A 19,322-nucleotide genomic window follows, 5' to 3' on the forward strand; every position below is an offset into this window, starting at 1 on the left:
ATTTCAATAATTTTTAAAGTTAAAGCACAGATTGAATACAAATTGATTTAAATAGGCACATTTTTAAAAAGAATTGAAGAGCTTTTAAAGATCCCATTGAATGCATGTGGCATTATTCCTAGTTTTATGAAAACTGTTTCAATTAAATGAGTTCTGGCAGAAAACATCTAGTGATTATTTTCTCTAGAAACTGGTAGCACTGAAAATATTAAAAGTTATGCATTCTAACGGTTTGTATCTATGTATGCATACATGTGTGTATATGCACATGTGTGATTTCTGCTTTGCCTATTTTACTATCTAAATGATTATCCTTTCCTACTATTTTAGCTTACTTCAACAGATCTAATCACTCAGAGCTTTTCTTGTAAAACCCTTTTCATACATCATTTTCTAGTTTTCAAATATTTCCAACAGTGCCTTTTATTTTGGACAAGGGCTTTAGTGAAAAAACTAAAGTACGCTAAAATAAAACTGTATTCTGTCCCACTGCTACTCAGAACGTGCTAGAACTTTCATGCTTTCAAGCACAATGCTAGGGGAATTTCTGGTCAGGAGTCCCCCTTCATTGCTTCTGTAAAGAGCTGGGGCTTCCAGGTGCTGATCTACAAAGTGAGGTATAGATATAATTTCTTCTATTATTGTGCACTGACTATGAAATTTAATTGTCCCTTCACTTTGTTTCAGCTGGCAAAGGATATAAAAATTCCAGATGGAATAACATCAAAATTGGAAATATTCATTACCCATGAACCACTTTAAATATTTTCAATCCTTTCTTTTGGGCTACCCAAGATTTCAACCTCCCTTCATGATATGTGCCCAGCTCTCTTTCTTCATGAATACCTCATCCTTTAAAGCTCAGTTACACATCTGCAATTTTTCTTGTTTGTTTACTTTGGGACATCTCTGTAGATTCAGTTCACTATGGTCTCTGTTTACTAGAATAACAGCCACAAAGCACAATGGGAGTTGACTTCCTAAAATAGTTTACTGTCTTACTGCCTTAAAAATATGATTTTAAGATAAAACTTATTTTTGAATCTTAACTTTGAGTAAATATTATGAAGGAAAAAAATGAATTCTTAAAAGACTTGATTCTACACACTACTTAAATGAGAAAATTTTCTGAAATTCAAACATAGCAAGCTCCATTTGCTCAGCAATGAGGTACTTGCACAAAGTTCCCCATGGCTTTTTGGTGTACAAATTTATAATAATGAAGACTACTTCTAAGGAAATAATTTGACATAAATGTTTGTTTTCTCTTTAAACTACTGCATTTAAAAAGTCATTCGAGTTGTAAACACTCAAGGATAAGCCAGTTTTAGGATCACATTATTGTGTCACAGTAACAGAAATGTGAATCACATTTATTTCTTTAATTCATGGATTCAGGTTCTCCTAAATTCTCATTTTGAGCTACTACACTCTTGATATAAGTTGTTAGGAAAATCCAAATCTTCATTCTTGGCACCAAGGTGTCAAGAAATAATGTGCTATCATGAAATCACATATAGTCAGCTGCTTTTGTATTTTGGTTAACCAGGTAGTTTGAAAATTATTATCCCACTAGCACTGTCTTCATACTTCCGAAGCAGAACTAGAGGGATTATACTGAGGTATACTTTGTGGTAGTTCTGTTGCTTCTCTATTGCCCCAGAACTAACCATGGTATTGAGGATGGATATGCAGAAATTATGCTTTTCACCAGGTAGCAGTTACCATAGGTGACCAAACACCACCTATCTATGGCGTCTATAACATATTGGGTGATGGACTAGCATGATTTTCACTACTCTAAATTTGATGAAAGTTGTACTTTTTTTCAAAATATTTCTTCCTTCCTTCCTTCCTTCCTTCCTTCCTTCCTTCCTTCCTTCCTTTCCTTTCTTTTCTTTCTTTTTTTCCCTAAACATTAAGTTCCAACTTGTCACTTTTAGGTTAATTTCTGATTTTACAGAAATAGAAATAGTAAAAACATAAGTATTAGCAGCCAAGGTTTTTGTTGTTATATTTTGTTCTTTTTGTTTATAACTGGGGGAAACTTTTATATAATTTAATCTGGGATTGGGAAAATATTCAATGTTGTCTGATGGTCCCACTGTTGGCCAGATAATAATTTTGATAAATCAACCAATCTGTCTTTGGGGGTTAGAATTTGACGCCTACTTTAAAGTATTTAAAAAAAACTCATTCTACAGTACATGTATACAGGAGTTCAGTCCTGTATTCAGGCTTGCAAGTGTATTATTTGGTGTTTTTTTTTTTTAAACAGCTATTGCACATCTTCAGGGCTTCTGGGGGAAAAGCAAGCATCTAAGACTTTCTTCCTCCTTATCAGGAGGAAACCAGCTTAACATGGTATGAAAAAAACACAACTGGTTGTTGACTGGGGGCTTAAATTTCAAGGAACAATAACGGGTGACCTTTTCCCCTCTATCCCTGTAGTTTTCTCCAGGCATGCAGGTTGTTCAGCCTTAGTCTGGTTTATAGCATAGTCCTTAATATTTTCATTTAATAATCTAAACTTTGGTTCTTTATATGACTTTGCAAATGTGCATATAGTTTGTTGTTATTTTTATTTTTTTCTGAAAAACCTCATTCAGGGCCAATTATTTTGAAAGTTATTTGGAAACTAACTCATTACAGGTTTCTTTACTCCATGTAATAAAATCTGAATATAGATACTGTCCAAACTGTCCAAAGAGTAATATTTGAATTCACAGTAACAAAAGTTACAAAATTTGTGCAAAAGATATTGTACACCATTGGAGTACATAGAGCTTGCTATAGTTAATTTTATATATAAAGCTGCATTTCTCATTAGAACTATTTTGTGCTACATTAAAAGTAAAGTATCTGATTTAATTTTTCCCTAACAATAAAACTGAATGCTCATTTAATCTCAGAAATTTTAAGATACAAATTGCATATTTATGATGTTTGTAAATGTAATAAATCATTGGAACCTTTTAAACACCATAATTGCTTTGGAGCTCTTCAAGTTTTCCAAGGGTCATGAAGTAAACCCGGCTGTGGCGATTACGCAGGGTAGAGGTAAAGAATAGCTTTAAAAAGAGAGAAAGAGACACCATCAGTAAATATTTAATATATTGTAACCTGATATTTGACAGATACAATTATAATTTCAATTATTCCACATCAACCAATTAAAATATTAAGCCATACTATTTACTGAACAGGATTTACAGAAAGAACAAGACTTTAAATTGGTATGGAGTCTGAATTATATATTAAAAAACAATCTTTTACCATATTCTATATAATTGTACTTCATATGGTTTAAATAAAATTAAGTTTTGTTGTGGAATTCATCTGCTGATATTCTTGATTGGTTTTGTTTAAGGATTCCCTTCACTTTAAAAAAATCTACTTTTAGGGCGCCTGGTTGGCTCAGTCGTTGGGCGTCTGCCTTCGGCTTGGGTCATGATCCCAGTGTCCTGGGATCGAGTCCCACATCGGGCTCCCTGCTCGGCGGGAAGCCTGCTTCTCCCTCTCCCTCTCCCCCTACTTGTGTTCCCTCTCTCGCTGTGTCTCTCTCTGTCAAATAAATAAATAAAATCTTTAAAAAAAAAAATCTACTTTTACTCAAGTTGGCTTTACTTTTTTTTTATTTTATTATGTTATGTTATTCACCATACATTACAGCATTAGTTTTTGATGTAGTGTTCCATGATTCGCTGTTTGTGTATAACACCCAGTGCTCCATTCAATAGGTGCCCTCCTTAATACCCATCACTGGGCTAACCCATCCCCCCACCATCCTCCCCTCTAAAACTCTCAGTTTGTTTCTCAGAGTCCATAGTCTCTCATGGTTCATCTCCCCCTCTGATTCCCCCCCTTCATTTCTCCCTTCCTACTATCTTCTTTTTTTTAACATATAATGTATTATTTGTTTCAGAGGTACAGGTCTGTGATTCAACAGTCTTACACAATTCACAGTGCTTTACTTTTAATATAAGGAAATGATTAAATTATTCAATGTTGTTCACCATTGTTGCTGGTGTTTAAGTGGCCACTGAAATTTTTTACTTGTTGGGGGATTTTCTATTTCAGTGGAATGGACTGACATCAATAGATTGGTATTATGAGTTAAACTAACCAGCTTAGAGAGGAACATGTCTTATGAATATGTTCTGTGCCTTAAAGAAAATTAAAACAGAACATGAACATAAATAGCAAACAGAGGCCTCCTTGTTAGGACTAAGACTTTCCACATCCACAATGAATATACTAAAAAGGGTTTGGACATTGATGATGATGATGATGATGATGATGATAACACTAGCTGCCCTTGACTTAACACACTTTATGTGCCAGGCACTCTGTGAGATGCTTACTATATACACATTATCATTAATTTTCAAAATTGTTACCAGAAGAGTTATTAATATTTTCATTTTTGAGATGAAGGAGCTAAGACTCAAGATTAATCAAACTTCCAGGTTCTTACACCTCATTAGGTGGCAGAGCCGGGACTCCATGCTAAGTCTATCTGACGTTGAACACTGGTTCTTCCCATGATATCCCTTCATATTGCAAACCAGTACTTTTCCTTCATGCACAATGCTTTACCCTGGTTTTTCTGATATTAATTTGAATCCTCTGCAATCTCTTCAAAATGTGGATGTTTCCTAGTTTTATTAGGATTATTTTTTCATGCTATTATTTCTCATAGTATGTAGAGACTATAATGATTTTATACAATGCATATATTCCATTTAAACTATCTGAATTGGTTGTTAAATTGATCGCATTACACAAATAATTGACAAATCTCAATATTAATTTTCTTTCCTGTAAAATGGGTTATTACTACTACAAAATGAAAAATTGTTTTTATCAATAGTTTGCCAATTTGGGAATTATATCATAAATATATTTATGGCCAGAAAGAAAAGGATTTTCTTAATTTTCATTGCCTGCTTTATTTTTGCTATAATGGGGAGACATAAACAATACCTTGTCACCTCGGGTACACAGAAATCTCAGCTTCTTAATTGACCTGCGCTTCAGTTCACTTTCCAGAACCCTTGATTGCAAAGAGCGGACTTCGATGGCCTTTTGGCCCCATCCTGTGGTTCGCTGTGTACATTCAAAAGCTACAATAAAAATGTAAAAATCAGAAAAATACAGATTTTTCTATTACTAATAGCAAATTATAACCACAGTCAACATTTTATTATTAAGAGGCTCATTATTACAGTTCAGGTAAACACATTCTGTTTTTCCTCCTTCTATAGTCATTTGGTCATTATGCTGCTCAGCAGTGGTATTTAAGCAGGCTATCTACTGTTACAATTGTGATCAATGTTGAATAACTAGATCTTAATTAGTTTTTGTATTCCCATTCTCTAATACCACAGAAAAAGCTAAGCATTAATTCTATCTTATTTGTAGAAAGTAAAATCTACCGACAGCCATTTTTTGTTTTCCAGTTTAGTTGAGGTAAAGCATTTCATAGGAGTTAGTATTTGTGCTCAAGTGACATACATAACAACCTGATTAACTTCAAAATTAAAACTGTTAAGAATGACTTGCTCAGATAATGACTTTAGCAACTCTAATGCAAGTCAATGAATGACCACATTATAAACAGAACTAAACCTAATTTGATGCTGTTTAGGCTGAGTCTGACTGAGGGAATTTTATTAAGATTTTAACTTTTGGGAGAAAAGATGGCAGAGGAGTAGGGGACCCTATTTCAACTAGTCCCTGGAATTGAGCTGGATATCTACCAGACCACTCTGAGCACCCACGAAATCAGCATGAGATGTAAGAAGATCTGGATCTCTACAAACAGAATATCGCAGGCGGTTGGTTTTGAGGTACGAAGCGGGGAGCCGTGATTCCACGGGCAGATATTGGAGGATAAACGGCAGTGGGAGGGAGCCTGGCTGTGGGGATCCTACACCGCCAGTGAGCGACAGCCTCGCGCTGGGGATGGGGCACAGACTCGCAGACCGGTAGCGTCTGGAAAGGACTTTAGGGGAGCCTGGGGGAAGGAAACCCGGAGCTGCGGGGTCGCGCCTGCGAACTGGGAGTGGCTGGCAGTTTTAGAAGCACAAAGGGCAGAGACATGCCCGAGCTGGAGGCAGGACTGGGAGCACTGCTGAGGGGCGCACAACCCAGGACGCTGCAGTTTATAGCAGCACGGACAGAAACAGACAGTGTGGCCTGGAGAGCTCACTGAAGAACAGACTGCGAACTCTCTGCTCTGAGGCAGAGGGTTGGAAACGGTCTCTTCTGCTCTGACTCTTGGAAGAGACACGAAAAGCCGCCAGAGAACAAAAGCCCAAAAAACTGGTTCCCACTGAGCCCATGCCCCGCCACAGCGGGGCAGGGCAACTCTGCCCAAACAGGGTTTCCTGAGTAACAGTGCGGCAGGCCCCTCCCTCAGAAGACAGGCTGAGAAAAAAAGAGGCCAGCAACCCTAAGGTCCCTAGAAAACAGGTGCATCTAGCTTGGGTTCTGGTCAATAATTTGGACTCTATACATTCCCTCAACCACCCATCACAGAATGACTAGGAGGAGGAACACCCAAAATAGGAAAGACTCAGAGATTATGACTTATGCCATAGATTAACAAATGGATGCAGATATAACCAAGATGTCGGAGATGGAATTCAGGCTCGCAATTGTGAAGACAATAGCTAGAATGGAGAAATCGATTAATGGCAACATAGAGTCTCTAAGGGCAGAAATGAAAGCTGAAGTGGCAGAACTTAAAAACGCTATCAATGAGATCCAATCTAATCTAGATAATCTAACAGCTAGGGTAAGTGAAGAAGAAGAACGAATCAGTGACCTGGAAGACAATATAATAGATAAAAAGGGAAAAGAGGAGGCCAGGGAAAAACAACTCAGAATCCATGAAAATAGAATCAGAGAAATAAGTGACACCATGAAGCATTCCAGTGTCAGAATTACTGGAATCCCGGAGGGAGTGGAGAGAGAGGGAGGACTAGAAGATGTATTTGAGCAAATCGGAGCTGAGAACTACCCTAATCTGGGGAATGAAACAAACATTCTTGTTCTAGGGGCAGAGAGGACCCCTCCCAAGATCAAGAAAAACAGGCCAACACCCCTGCATGTAATAGTAAAACTTGCAAATCTTAGAACCAAGGAAACCATCTTAAGGGCAGTTAGGGGGAAGAGATTCCTTATGTACAGAGGGAGGAACATCAGAATAACGTCAGAACTATCCACAGAGACCTGGCAAGCCAGAAAGGCCTGGCAAGACATATTCAGGGTACTAAACGAGAAGAACATGCAGCCAAGAATACTTTATCTGGCAAGGCTGTCATTTAGAATGGATGGAGAGATGCAGAGGTTCCAAGACTGGCAGAAATTGAAAGAATATGTGACAACTAAGCTGGCCCTGCAAGAGATATTAAGGGGGGTTCTATAAAAGGAGAAAGACCCCAAGAGTGATATAACAGAAATTTACAGGGACAATCTATAAAAACAACGTCTTCACAGGCAACATGATGACAATTAATTCCTATCTTTCAATAATCACTCTCAATGTGAATGGCCTAAATGCTCCCATAAAACGGCACAGAGTTGCAGATTGGATAAAAAGACAGGACCCATCCATATGCTGTTTACAAGAAACTCATTTTGAACCTAAAGATACATCCAGACTGAAAGTGAAGGGATGGAGATGCATCTTCCATGCCAGCGGACTTCAAAAGAAAGCTGGGCTAGCAATTCTTATATCACACAAATTAGATTTTAAACTAAAGACTGTAGTTAGAGACACAGAAGGACACTATATCATTTTTAAAGGGTCTATCCAACAAGAAGATCTAACAGTTGTAAATATCTACGCCCCCAACATGGGAACAGCCATCTACATAAGCCAACTGTTAACCAAAATAAAGAATCATATTGATAATAATACATTAATTGTAGAAGACCTCAATACTCCACTCTCAGCAATGGACAGATCATCTAAGCAGAAAATCAACAAAGAAACAAGAGCTTTGAATGACACACTGGACCAGATGGACCTCATAGATATATATAGAACATTCCACCCTAAAACAACAGAATACTCATTCTTCTCGAGTGCACATGGAACTTTCTCCAGAATAGAACACATACTGGGTCACAAATCAGGTCTCAACCAATACCAAAAGACTGAGATTATTCCCTGCATATTCTCAGACCACAATGCTTTAAAACTGGAACTCAATCACAAGAAAAAATTTGGCAGAAATTCAAACACTTGGAAGCTAATGACCACTCCGCTCAAGAATGGGTCAACCAGGAAATCAAAGAAGAACTTAAACAATTCATGGAAACCAATGAGAACAAAAACACATCGGTCCAAAACCTATGGGATACTGCAAAGGCGGTCCTAAGGGGGAAATACATAGCCATCCAAGCCTCACTAAAAAAAGAGAAAAATCCCGAATTCACCAACTAACTCTACACCTTAAAGAACTAGAGAAAAAGCAACAAACGATGCCTAAGCCACACATTAGAAGAGAAATAATTCAGATTAGAGCAGAGATCAATGAATTAGAAACCAGAAACACAGTATATCAGATCAATGAAACTACAAGTTGGTTCTTTGAAAGAATTCGTATGATCGATAAACCACTTGCCAGACTTATCCGAAAGAAAAGAGAAAGGACCCAAATTAATAAAATTATAAATGAAAGGGGAGAGATCAGGACTAACAGCTAGGAAATAGAAACAATTATTAGAAATTATTATCAACAACTATAAGCCAATAAGCTGAGCAATCTGGATGAAATGGATGCCTTTCTGGAAACCTATAAGCTGCCAAGACTGAAACAGGAAGAAATTGACAACCTCAATAGGCCAATAACCAGTAATGAGATTGAAGCAGTGATCAAAAACCTCCCAAAAAACAAGAGTCCAGGGCCTGATGGATTCCCTGGGGAATTCTACCAAACATTCAAAGAAGAAATAATACCTATTCCACTGAAGATGTTTCAAAAATTAGAAACAGAAGGAAAGCTTCCAGACTCATTCTATGAGGTCAGCATGACCTTAATCCCCAAACCAGGCAAAGACCCCATCAAAAAGGAGAATTTCAGACTGATATCCCTGATGAACATGGATTCCAAAATCCTCAACAAAATCCTAGCTAATAGGATCCAACAATACATTAAAAGGATCATCCACCAGAAACAAGTGGGATTTATCCCCGGGATGCAAGGGTGGTTCAACATTCTCAAATCAATCAATGTGATAGAACACATTAATAAGAGGAGACAGAAGAACCATAGGGTCCTCTCAATTGATGCAGAAAAAGCATTTGACAAACTACAGCATCCTTTCCTGATTAAAACTCTTCAGAGTATAGGGATAGAGGGAATATTCCTCAAGTTCATAAAATCAATCTATGAAAAAACCCACAGCAAATATCATCCTCAATGGGAAAAACCTGAGAGCCTTTCCCTTAAGATCAGGAACACATCCAGGATGCCCACTCTCACCACTACTGTTCAACATAGTACTAGAAGTCTTAGCAACAGCAGACAACAAAAATAAATAAAAGGTATTCAAATTGGCAAAGAAGAAGTCAAACTCTCTCTTTTCACAGACGACATGATACTTTATGTGGAAAACCCAAAAGACTCCACCCCCAAATTACTAGAACTCATCCAGCAATTCCGTAATGTGGCAGGATACAAAATCAATGCACAGAAATCAGTTGCTTTCTTATACACTAACAATGCATTTGTAGAAAGAGAAATTAGAGAAATGATTCCATTTACAATAGCACCAAAAACCATAAGATACCTTGGAATAAACCTAACCAAAGAGGTAAAGGATCTATACTCTAGGAACTACAGAACACTCATGAAAGAAATTGAAGAAGACACAAAAAGATGGAAAAATATTCGATGCTCATGGATCGGAAGAATAAACATTGTTAAAATGTCTATGCTACCCAGAGCAATCTATACCTTCAATGCCATCCCAGTCAAAATTCCAATGACATTTTTCAAAGTGCTGGAACAAACAATCCTAAAATTTGTATGGAATCAGAAAAGACCCCAAATCGCCAAGGAAATGTTGAAAAAGAAAAATAAAGCTGGGGGCATCACGCTGCCCGATTTCAAGCTATATTACAAAGCAGTGATCACCAAGACAGCATGGTACTGGCACAAAAACAGACATATAGACCAATGGAACAGAATAGAGAGCCCAGATATGGACCCTCAACTCCATGGTCAAATAATCTTCAACAAAGCAGGAAAAAATATGCAATGGAAAAAAGACAGTATCTTCAATAAATGGTGCTGGGAAAATTGGACAGCCACATGCAGGAGAATGAAACTCGCCATTCTCTAACACCATACACAAAGATAATCTCAAAATGGATGAAAGACCTCAATGTGAGACAGGAATCCATCAAAATCCTAGAGGAGAACATAGGCAGTAACCTCTTTGACATCGGCCACAGCAACTTCTTTCAAGATTCATCTCCAAAAGCTAGTGAAACAAACGCGAAAATGAACTTTTGGGACTTCATCAAGATCAAAAGCTTCTGCACAGCAAAGGAAACAGTCAACAAAACAAGGAGGCAACCCACAGAATGGGAGAAGATATTTGCAAATGACACTACAGATAAAGGGCTGGTATCCAAGATCTATAAAGAACTTCTCAAACTCAACACCCAAAAAACAAATAATCAAGTCAAAAAATGGGCAGAAGACATGAAAAGACACTTCTCTGAAGAAGACATACAAATGGCTAACAGACACATGAAAAAATGTTCATCATCATTAGCCATCAGGGAAATCGAAATTAAAACCACACTGAGATACCACCTTACACCAGTTAGAATGGCAAAAATGGACAGGGCAAGAAACAACAAATGCTGGAGAGGTTGTGGAGAAAGGGGAACCCTCTTACACTGTTGGTGGGAATGCAAGTTGGTACAGCCCCTTTGGAAAACAATGTGGATGTTCCTCAAAAAATTAAAAATAGAGCTACCCTATGGTCCAGCAATTGCACTCTTGGGTATTTACTCCAAAGACACAGATTAGTGAAAAGAAGGGCCATATGCACCCCAATGTTCATAGCAGCAACAGCCAAACTGTGGAAAGAGCCCAGATGCCCTTCAACAGATGAATGGATAAAGATGTGGTCCATATATATAATGGAATATTACTCAGCCACCAGAAAGGATGAATACCCAACTTTTACATCAACATGAATGGGACTGGAGGAGATTATGCTAAGTGAAATAAGTCAAGCAGAGAAAGTCAATTATCATATGGTTTCACTTATTTGTGGAACATTAGGAATAGCATGGAGGACACTAGGAGAAGGAAGGGAAAAATGAAGGGGGCGGAAATCGGAGGGAGAGATGAACCATGAGAGACTATGGACTCTGAGAAACAAACAGGGTTGTAGAGGGGAGGGTGGTGCGGGGATTGGTTAGCCCGGTGATGAGTATTAAGGAGGGCACATACTGCATGGATCACTGGGTATTATACGAAAATAATGGATCGTGGATCATCACATCAAAAACTAATGATGTATTGTATGGTGACTAACATAACATAGTAAAATTTAAAAAAATTAAAAAAAGATTTTAACTTTTGGACCCTGTGTCACCTATGTGGTGACAATAAAGATTATGACAATTGGATGTTGACAGATAGTGACTACACTTATCGTGGTGGGCACTGAGTAATATAGAATTATAAAATCACCATGCTGTATACCTGAAACTAATATAACATTGCATGTGAACTATACTTCAATTAAAAAAAAAAAAATATGACAGGGGCGCCTGGGTGGCTCAATCGTTAGGCGTCTGCCTTCGGCTCAGGTCATGATCCCAGGGTCCTGGGATCGAGCCCCGCATCGGGCTCTCTGTTCAGCGGGGAGCCTGCTTCTCCCTCTCCCACTCTGCCTGCTTGTGTTCCCTCTCTCACTGTCTCTCTCTGTCAAATAAATAAATAAAATATTTAAAAAAAAATATGAGAATTGCCTTAAAGCAGAAAACCTAATTATGTAAATAGCCATATACTCTCTGGTGCTGTAAGGTATTTTCTGACACAGGGAGCAGTATTATCATTAAATGTTTAACTTTTAAGTTGATTTTTTATGTACTTCATAGGAAAGTAAATTTCCATAAATAAATTCAATCCTGTACTTAAAATAATATCAAGATTTTGAGTCAAGCTGAAATAGTCTAGAAAACACCAAAACAAAGCATCTTCATTCCCGTTATAAACATGACTAAAATCAGAATTCAGTTCACTAGACTTTACATTTTCTTGTATTATAAACACAATAAACTGAGTTGTTATAATAGTAATATAGTTTAAAATTTTTTCTTTATCATTCTAAAAAGTTCTAGAATGCCTTTGTTTAAACCAAAATTTACCTGTCCTATGTATGTACACACTAAATATGCATAAAAGGACTCGTGAAAAATTATTAAAACTTTGATAAAAGTGACTTTTCATAGGCATAGCGTGAGGCATTTTGAATTCCTCAACTAAAACTTAACTAAGCATTTATGATCTCTTGTTTCCTTTTCATTATAATTCAAAATATTTATGTGTATGAAATTGATCACAAAATTGTAATTAAATTACAATTGCATTTTTATAACTACATTTTCAATTGTATTTTTATTCAGAAAAATGGCGCTCCTGGAAGAAGACTTTATAAATCCAGTTTCAAACAGGAATTAAAATCACTCCATATACAAAGAAAGTGAGGGGAATCCATGACCTGAGTGATGGAAATAAGTAATAGATTTAGTCTATTCGGATTTGAATTTTTGTCACCAATGTGAATACTTCATTAAAATTGGTATTTTGTCAACAACCACACAGAGCAAAAAATTCTAAATTTAATACTTGCTGAGTCCAAGCACACCATTCATATGGCATTACATAATTTCTACCTTAATTCTGGAAAACATTAATTTGCCATTTAACCTAGCAACTGAGCTAGCTTGCCTATGAAATGGGATCCAATGATTTGGAATGGGAATGCTTAGTGATACCTGATGTCATTGCTAAGCTTCTATATATTTGTTTGAATATACAAAGCAATGATCTTATTATTGAAAATATCTATTATATCTCAAGAAATGTACATTTTAGATTGAGGAAATCTAGATCTAGGTTAGTTTTAAATAGCAAAGCAGTTGTTTTTAGACAGAAAGGGAAATTGATTTCCTTAATAAAAATGTTATAATGTAGTCTTTAATATATTCTCAAAATATCCTTAATACACAAACCAAAACATCACATTCTTATAGTGCTATAATTTATTTTACATAGAGAGAGATGTTTTTCAAATTCTTGCAACTTAAAATAGCTTTTTGTTTTAGGTCAGAAATTGTCCTGCTTAAGGACAAGAGCTTACCAGATGATATTTTAAGACCCCTTTGATTCCTACGATTGTCTAGTGGCATAAATATAGGGGTTTGCTCAGTTTCCCATTTGAACTGAATTTCCTTATTTCATTTTCTGATTAAAATATTGATCACAAAAGTAACATTGTAAAGGTTAGAACAAGATTCATTATTTTCAGTTTATTTTGCCCCAGATCTGTCAATTATAATCATATATCCCTGTCACTTAAAATGGTTTTAAGCCCTTGGGAGTTCTTCCCTGTTTGAAGAAATTAGAAGAGGTTTTCAGGACAATTGTTAACACTATGTGTGCAAAAAGAAAGGACTCTGCAGATGCAATGCAAAGTGCCATCATCCCATAATGAAAGAAATGTCCATTAAAAAGCAGTTCAAACTGGTCTTTAAAGCTACATGGGGATCACATTTAGCCACTTCATAAAGATTTCAGAAACTTCTGGCTCCTTAATAGACAAACTACCTTTCTCTCTCTATCTCTCCTTCCTTCCCTTTAATTCTCCTTCCCCTTTTTCCTTTATTTGCTTCATTAATCCCCTCTCCTTTTCAGGAACATTTATCCTCCATCAAATCATTCTACTCTCCCTAATATTTGTACTGTTCATATGCATTCTGTTCCCTGTCTAGAATCACTTTTGTAGTCACCAAGCCTCAGAGACATACACAAGAGTCTCAAATTATTCATATTTTCCAGATCAGCAGTTCTGCATTCGTCAAGAAAAAAAAAAATGTCCTGGCCTGATGAAGATGAAAGGCAGTATTTTTATGTTGCCATCTGGATAGTACCTAATAGGCATTCCAGACAGTATACAGTATCCTAAATTAACCTGATATGCCTTGAGAAAATGTGATATTTCAGAAAACAGAAGTTTCTCTGAGATCATATAAAAGAGAAACATTTTTGTACATACCTACTGAAGACGGTATGTCTTTCCACACTTCAAGGATCTTCTTGAAGAGTTGTTCATTTGCTTCCATTGAAGGGGCTTCAGCATTGAATGTGAGCATCATGCCAATTCCCAAGGAATCAGGTAAAATGATGATATTCTGTGGTATAATGATTTCCAGGGGCTGGAATTATGTTTCATAAAGATTTATACGTCCAACATTTTATCACTACTACTTTAATTGAAGCAGCTTGGCTGAGCAATAAAGACAAAAAGGGGTTCGAAGTACAGAGAGGAAGAGAAACTTCTACATTAATATTAAACAGCATGCTATCCAACACTTGAAAAGAGCCTTTCCTATGTCATAAAGGCATCACTGTTTAGTAGTGTCCTTTATATTTAGGAGAAAACTTTGAAAAAAAGAGATATATTCCCAACAGAGAAAAATTTGTTAAAATTTAACAAAATGTGTATAATGATTAAAGAAACATTACTTGTTACAGAGTGGGACTTCAGATTCATTTCAGCACATTAATGAATAATTTAGTGATGAATATGTGAAGCAACTAACAAATACGCAATCACTGGTTATCTAGCCAATTCATTTAAATCAAAAATAGAAAATTAACTTAAAAATAGCTTGAGCTTAAAATGTTTACAAGGGGCAACTTTATAATATTCATCACTACTTGAAATATAACAGTCATTCTCCCTTCACAAAAAATGTAGGATTTCTTATCCAATTTATAAATCACAAAATGTCTTCAATATATAAATAGAGATGTATTAGGTGACATAATATGAAATACTAAGAAATATATAAAAATTCATAAATTTTATGATGCATAAAACAATGTGACCAAATTTACTTAAACTACAGAAATTGCCACATTAATAGTATTTCCCTGAGAAATGAACCATTACATTCCTTTATTATTTCTCTAAATTAGCAAGTTACAAGAAAAAAAGGTCAGAAACTATACTTGCCAAACCCAGCGTACTCAGGCCAAGTGCTTGAGGCCATGTCTCAGCAACAACAATCCTTAAAACTAAAATGGGGATCCAGAGGCGAAAAGCAATTTTAATACGTTCCCTGGGCACTTGCATGAGCAATTGAATCAAAAAAGAGATGAAGGAAGAGAGAAAAAGAAATTGCAAGAAAGAAGGTTGTCTCAAAAAAAAATCTGTTTAGAATAAAGCTGGACTGCTGTAAATCCAGAAAGTCCCAGAGGTGATTTCTTGCTTCTCAGATGATTCCTGCAGTAACCAGATATTCTTTAGGACACATGGCTCCCTTGTAGCATTACAGGTTTTGTAATCTGGCACTCTTGGAAAAATATCATTTTTAGTACATTCTGTTTCAGAAGAACTCCCCTCCCTTTTATTAGAGTCCTTTCTCTTTTAATGGGTCAGGACACTACGGCATTTAGCTAAAAATACTATTTTTGAATATACTTAAAGTATCCTAATTAGGTCAGAAAATATATATATTTTTTAAACCGATCTCTCATTCTTGCTTCTATGATACTGAACTGATTGCTTCAAAAGGAAATAATTCTTGCTTGGTAATCAAGTGGAACACAGAGTGCAATCTTCTTGAATGATGTTTCAAATAAGTATAAACTTGGACCAATATTGCAATGTTTAATATGGCACTAGCTTCAAAATAAAGGCTATCTGCCATTACATAAAAAAAATAGGATGCAGGAAGCTATGGAACACTCCAACTGAAAAGTACTATAACACTTATATGAACTCATATCTAAGTGGCTTTGGCTGGGCTCAGTTCAATATTTTCTACATTATAAACAGGGTGATTTCTACATACTCATAGGTGACAACTGAATGATGAGCTAATTAGATTGTTAATATGACCGAAAAAAACACGTTTTTTTAAAAATGTTTCCACTATTAATTTGACAAATGCTCTATGTAATTTGTCAGAGATGTATGAGACAATTCTGAAAGCTATGCAAAATATGACATTACTACAGTGATTTAAGGTACTTAAAAGTTTTCTCCTGGACTTTATATAATGCTAAACTGTTGAAATTTTAGTTGTCAACAAACTGGGGAATTAAAAAAGGGTGAAGCAGAGATTTGTTGGTTCAGCCCTTTCTTTTAAATATAATTTTCCATAAACAAATATCACTGTTACCATCAAATTTGAGACACAGTAGAATTATATTTTGTATGGTGCATGTGTATATGGGGGTATTATGTTTGAACCCTATATAAATGATGTATATAGTATTTTTATAATTATCCATATTTTAGATATTGTGCCATAGAATCATTATTTATAATTATTTAAGAATTAAGAGTTGAAGTGCATTAGCTTTTAAAATGCTGAATCTTTTAATCAGAAAGTCTGTAATTGATACTATAAGAGGACACTTTATGATACTTTGCTATATATCATGGTTAAAGTACTACAATTTGGATAAAGAAGGGGGATAATAATGCTGCAGTACTGGTGTATTCTTAAAGAATCTGTTTATGTATTATGGGGTACAGAAGGAATAAAAGCAAAGACTGCAAACTCATTCATCTATTAGGACTGGTTATTATAAATTTATAAAGGTGGATGGATAGGCAATGTGTAGTATATAGTCCATCTAAAAGGGGGCAGGTATAAAAAAATTTAAAAAAAAATAAAATAAAAGGGGGCAGGCACGAATCATTTCTAGTTGATAATGGCCAGATAGTAATAAGGGCCAGATGTTATCAGATCTTTTGGTTCATCAATAGAAGTCCAGATTTTTAAGTGTAAACTCTATTCATTTAAAAACAAACAAACAAAAAAACTGTGCCAGACAAACAAAATCTACCCGAAGAATACACTCAGCTGTCTGGACTAAGAAACCATCAGTGATTTCTGTTTATCCCTTACTACTTTCTGGCACTCTATACTTACCTTTTAGGTTTCAGTTCCAGTACAGATATTGATAATCATATTTTTAAATCTTTAAGAGTTTTGACAGAAAAACTCAAATTATGGTGTACAATAATTTCTAGGGATCTTACGTTATTTGGCAGAGTCACATCAGACATAACCTCAGATTCTGCATCAATGATGTGATATCCATCTGCTGAGCTGAAGAAAATCTTTAGTCTTTTTTCAGAACCAATAGCCAGGTCAACTGTCACTGGCTTATGACCAACTGTTGGAAACACCTGTAGATATAAAACCAAATATGGCCAAAAGGCCAAAAATGACACTCTAAGGCAAAAATTCCCCCTGCCCTTTTGTTTAACAGGTTTATACAACCCTCGTTGATTCTTTAAATTACATAATATATTTAGACTATGTATTATGACTTTTTCTTAGGTCTGTTACTACCACAAGAACATAATTATATTCAGTTTGTAAATTTTGAGTTTCCCTTCAGAGGCCAAATCTCCAATGATCATAAGAACCTTGTATGGCCCTGCACTCTGTTTGCTGTCTTTAAATTCCTTGCCTTGAGCTTCAGCAAATGAAGGAGCTCATCTGGTCTCTTAAACCGGTTCGCTGGATCAGCTGCCTGTATTTTTGCCAGTATTCGTATATAGGCTTCATAGGACATGTAGTCTCCTTCGGAGTCTGCTGATTGATCAATGCATACTTGGTAGGGAATGAAAAAGGCCAGACATGTTAACCTACCATAGACTGGATGTACTCTAGGCTCCCATGTTTCCAAGTCCAAGGAAACAAAAAGCCAAACAGGATTCATTGCTATGTTCAGGTCACAGTAGAGGACTGGGCATCACAGGATTCACCATACTGTAGTCATGAGGTGAGATTCAAGAACTGGAGGGAGGACTTAGATCAGGAACTGTATATCGGCTAGACAGACTGTTTGTACTTATCTTCTTTGTTTTCCAGCTCCATATCAGGCAGCTCTGACCAATCAGCAGACAGCCAAGAACAAACCCATATCCAAATACGGACAGCTGACCCAAGGCCCAATTTAGGGAGATCAGATCAGAGATATAATTTGTGTCAGGGCAGACACAGACTGTCTATATAGTAGTCTGTGCTATTTACAAAAGAACATATTTATTGTACAAATAGACATCCGGAGGCAGTCATAAAAATTAGTCCATCTTTATTGCATATGTGTGATGTTTTGGCTGCAAAATATACCATGTAAACAGACTTGACCTAAGATACAAAATTATTTCATAAATACCTTGCTGGAGTCTATCATGATGTGTCCTTAATCAGTGCTTTGTAAAAACTTGTCCATTGACCAGCTAGTTCAAAGCCACCTGGAACATTTGTTAAAAATATGGATTCCCAGGCCCCACTCCAGACCTACTAATTCAGCCTGAAGTTGGGTCTGAGATCTAAACTTTTAACAAATGCTCCAGATGATTCTGATGTACACTCCAGATTAGGAGTTACTGGCCTCTATATAATGCTCCCAGTTCATTAATCAGTCCTCACTGCTATGGAATAAACACAAAATAATCCTATTGACATAGAATTCTGGAGTATCATTAAAAATAATAAAGATAAAAAGAATCCCCAGTTTATGAGATGAGATTAAAAAATCATTAGCAACTTAACTGTTTGGGACACCAATTGGTTACCTTAAGAGGCTGATCCATAGAAGTTCAGTTAAACCATAATAAAGGTGGAAATATTACTGGTAATCCAATAAGCCTAACCACCATTCCTTGCAATAGTTCTGGAGAGAAATGTGTTTAGAGTTCCAGCTTGGAAGAAATATAGACCCGCCCTGCCCTTTCCTCCCCACCCCATCTATTGTAGTCCTGGTAATTAGAGCAAAGGCTTTCTCTTCCCTCATTCCTCTTCCAGTGGGGCTCCCCCCTCTACCATTGCCACACCTTTCCTTACCATCCCTCTGCTCTCCACCCCCCACTAAGTGAGAACAGGGACTTTCTTAGCTTCAAGTCATTGGGGTGGCACCCAAAGCCTGTGTTTGGGGCTCTAGAAGAGGTCTTCATGTTGACTACAGGAATTGGGAGTGAGGAGCTGGTAGGGAGATCCTCTAAGGGGAGGGGTCAGGGATTTC

The 19,322-nt window shown here is 36.4% G+C and overlaps 1 protein-coding gene across 1 annotated transcript in view; it reads right to left on the minus strand.

Annotated features, from left to right (window-relative positions):
* Positions 1-2,975: 2,975 nt before the first annotated feature.
* The window catches only part of NRK (Nik related kinase), a 134,419-nt gene continuing 118,072 nt past the window's right edge, over positions 2,976-19,322 (minus strand). Inside the window, exons 25-29 of the mRNA XM_032397776.1 lie at positions 17,763-17,905; positions 17,326-17,475; positions 14,323-14,482; positions 4,987-5,126; positions 2,976-3,071 (exon numbers count right to left, since the gene is read on the minus strand). Coding sequence (XP_032253667.1) covers positions 2,976-3,071; positions 4,987-5,126; positions 14,323-14,482; positions 17,326-17,475; positions 17,763-17,905 — 689 coding nt within the window. The remainder of the gene's footprint in view (positions 3,072-4,986; positions 5,127-14,322; positions 14,483-17,325; positions 17,476-17,762; positions 17,906-19,322) is intronic.

Source organism: Phoca vitulina, unplaced genomic scaffold, assembly GCF_004348235.1.
Source record: "Phoca vitulina isolate PV1807 unplaced genomic scaffold, GSC_HSeal_1.0 scaffold103, whole genome shotgun sequence".
In the NCBI taxonomy this organism is placed as follows: domain Eukaryota; kingdom Metazoa; phylum Chordata; class Mammalia; order Carnivora; family Phocidae; genus Phoca; species Phoca vitulina.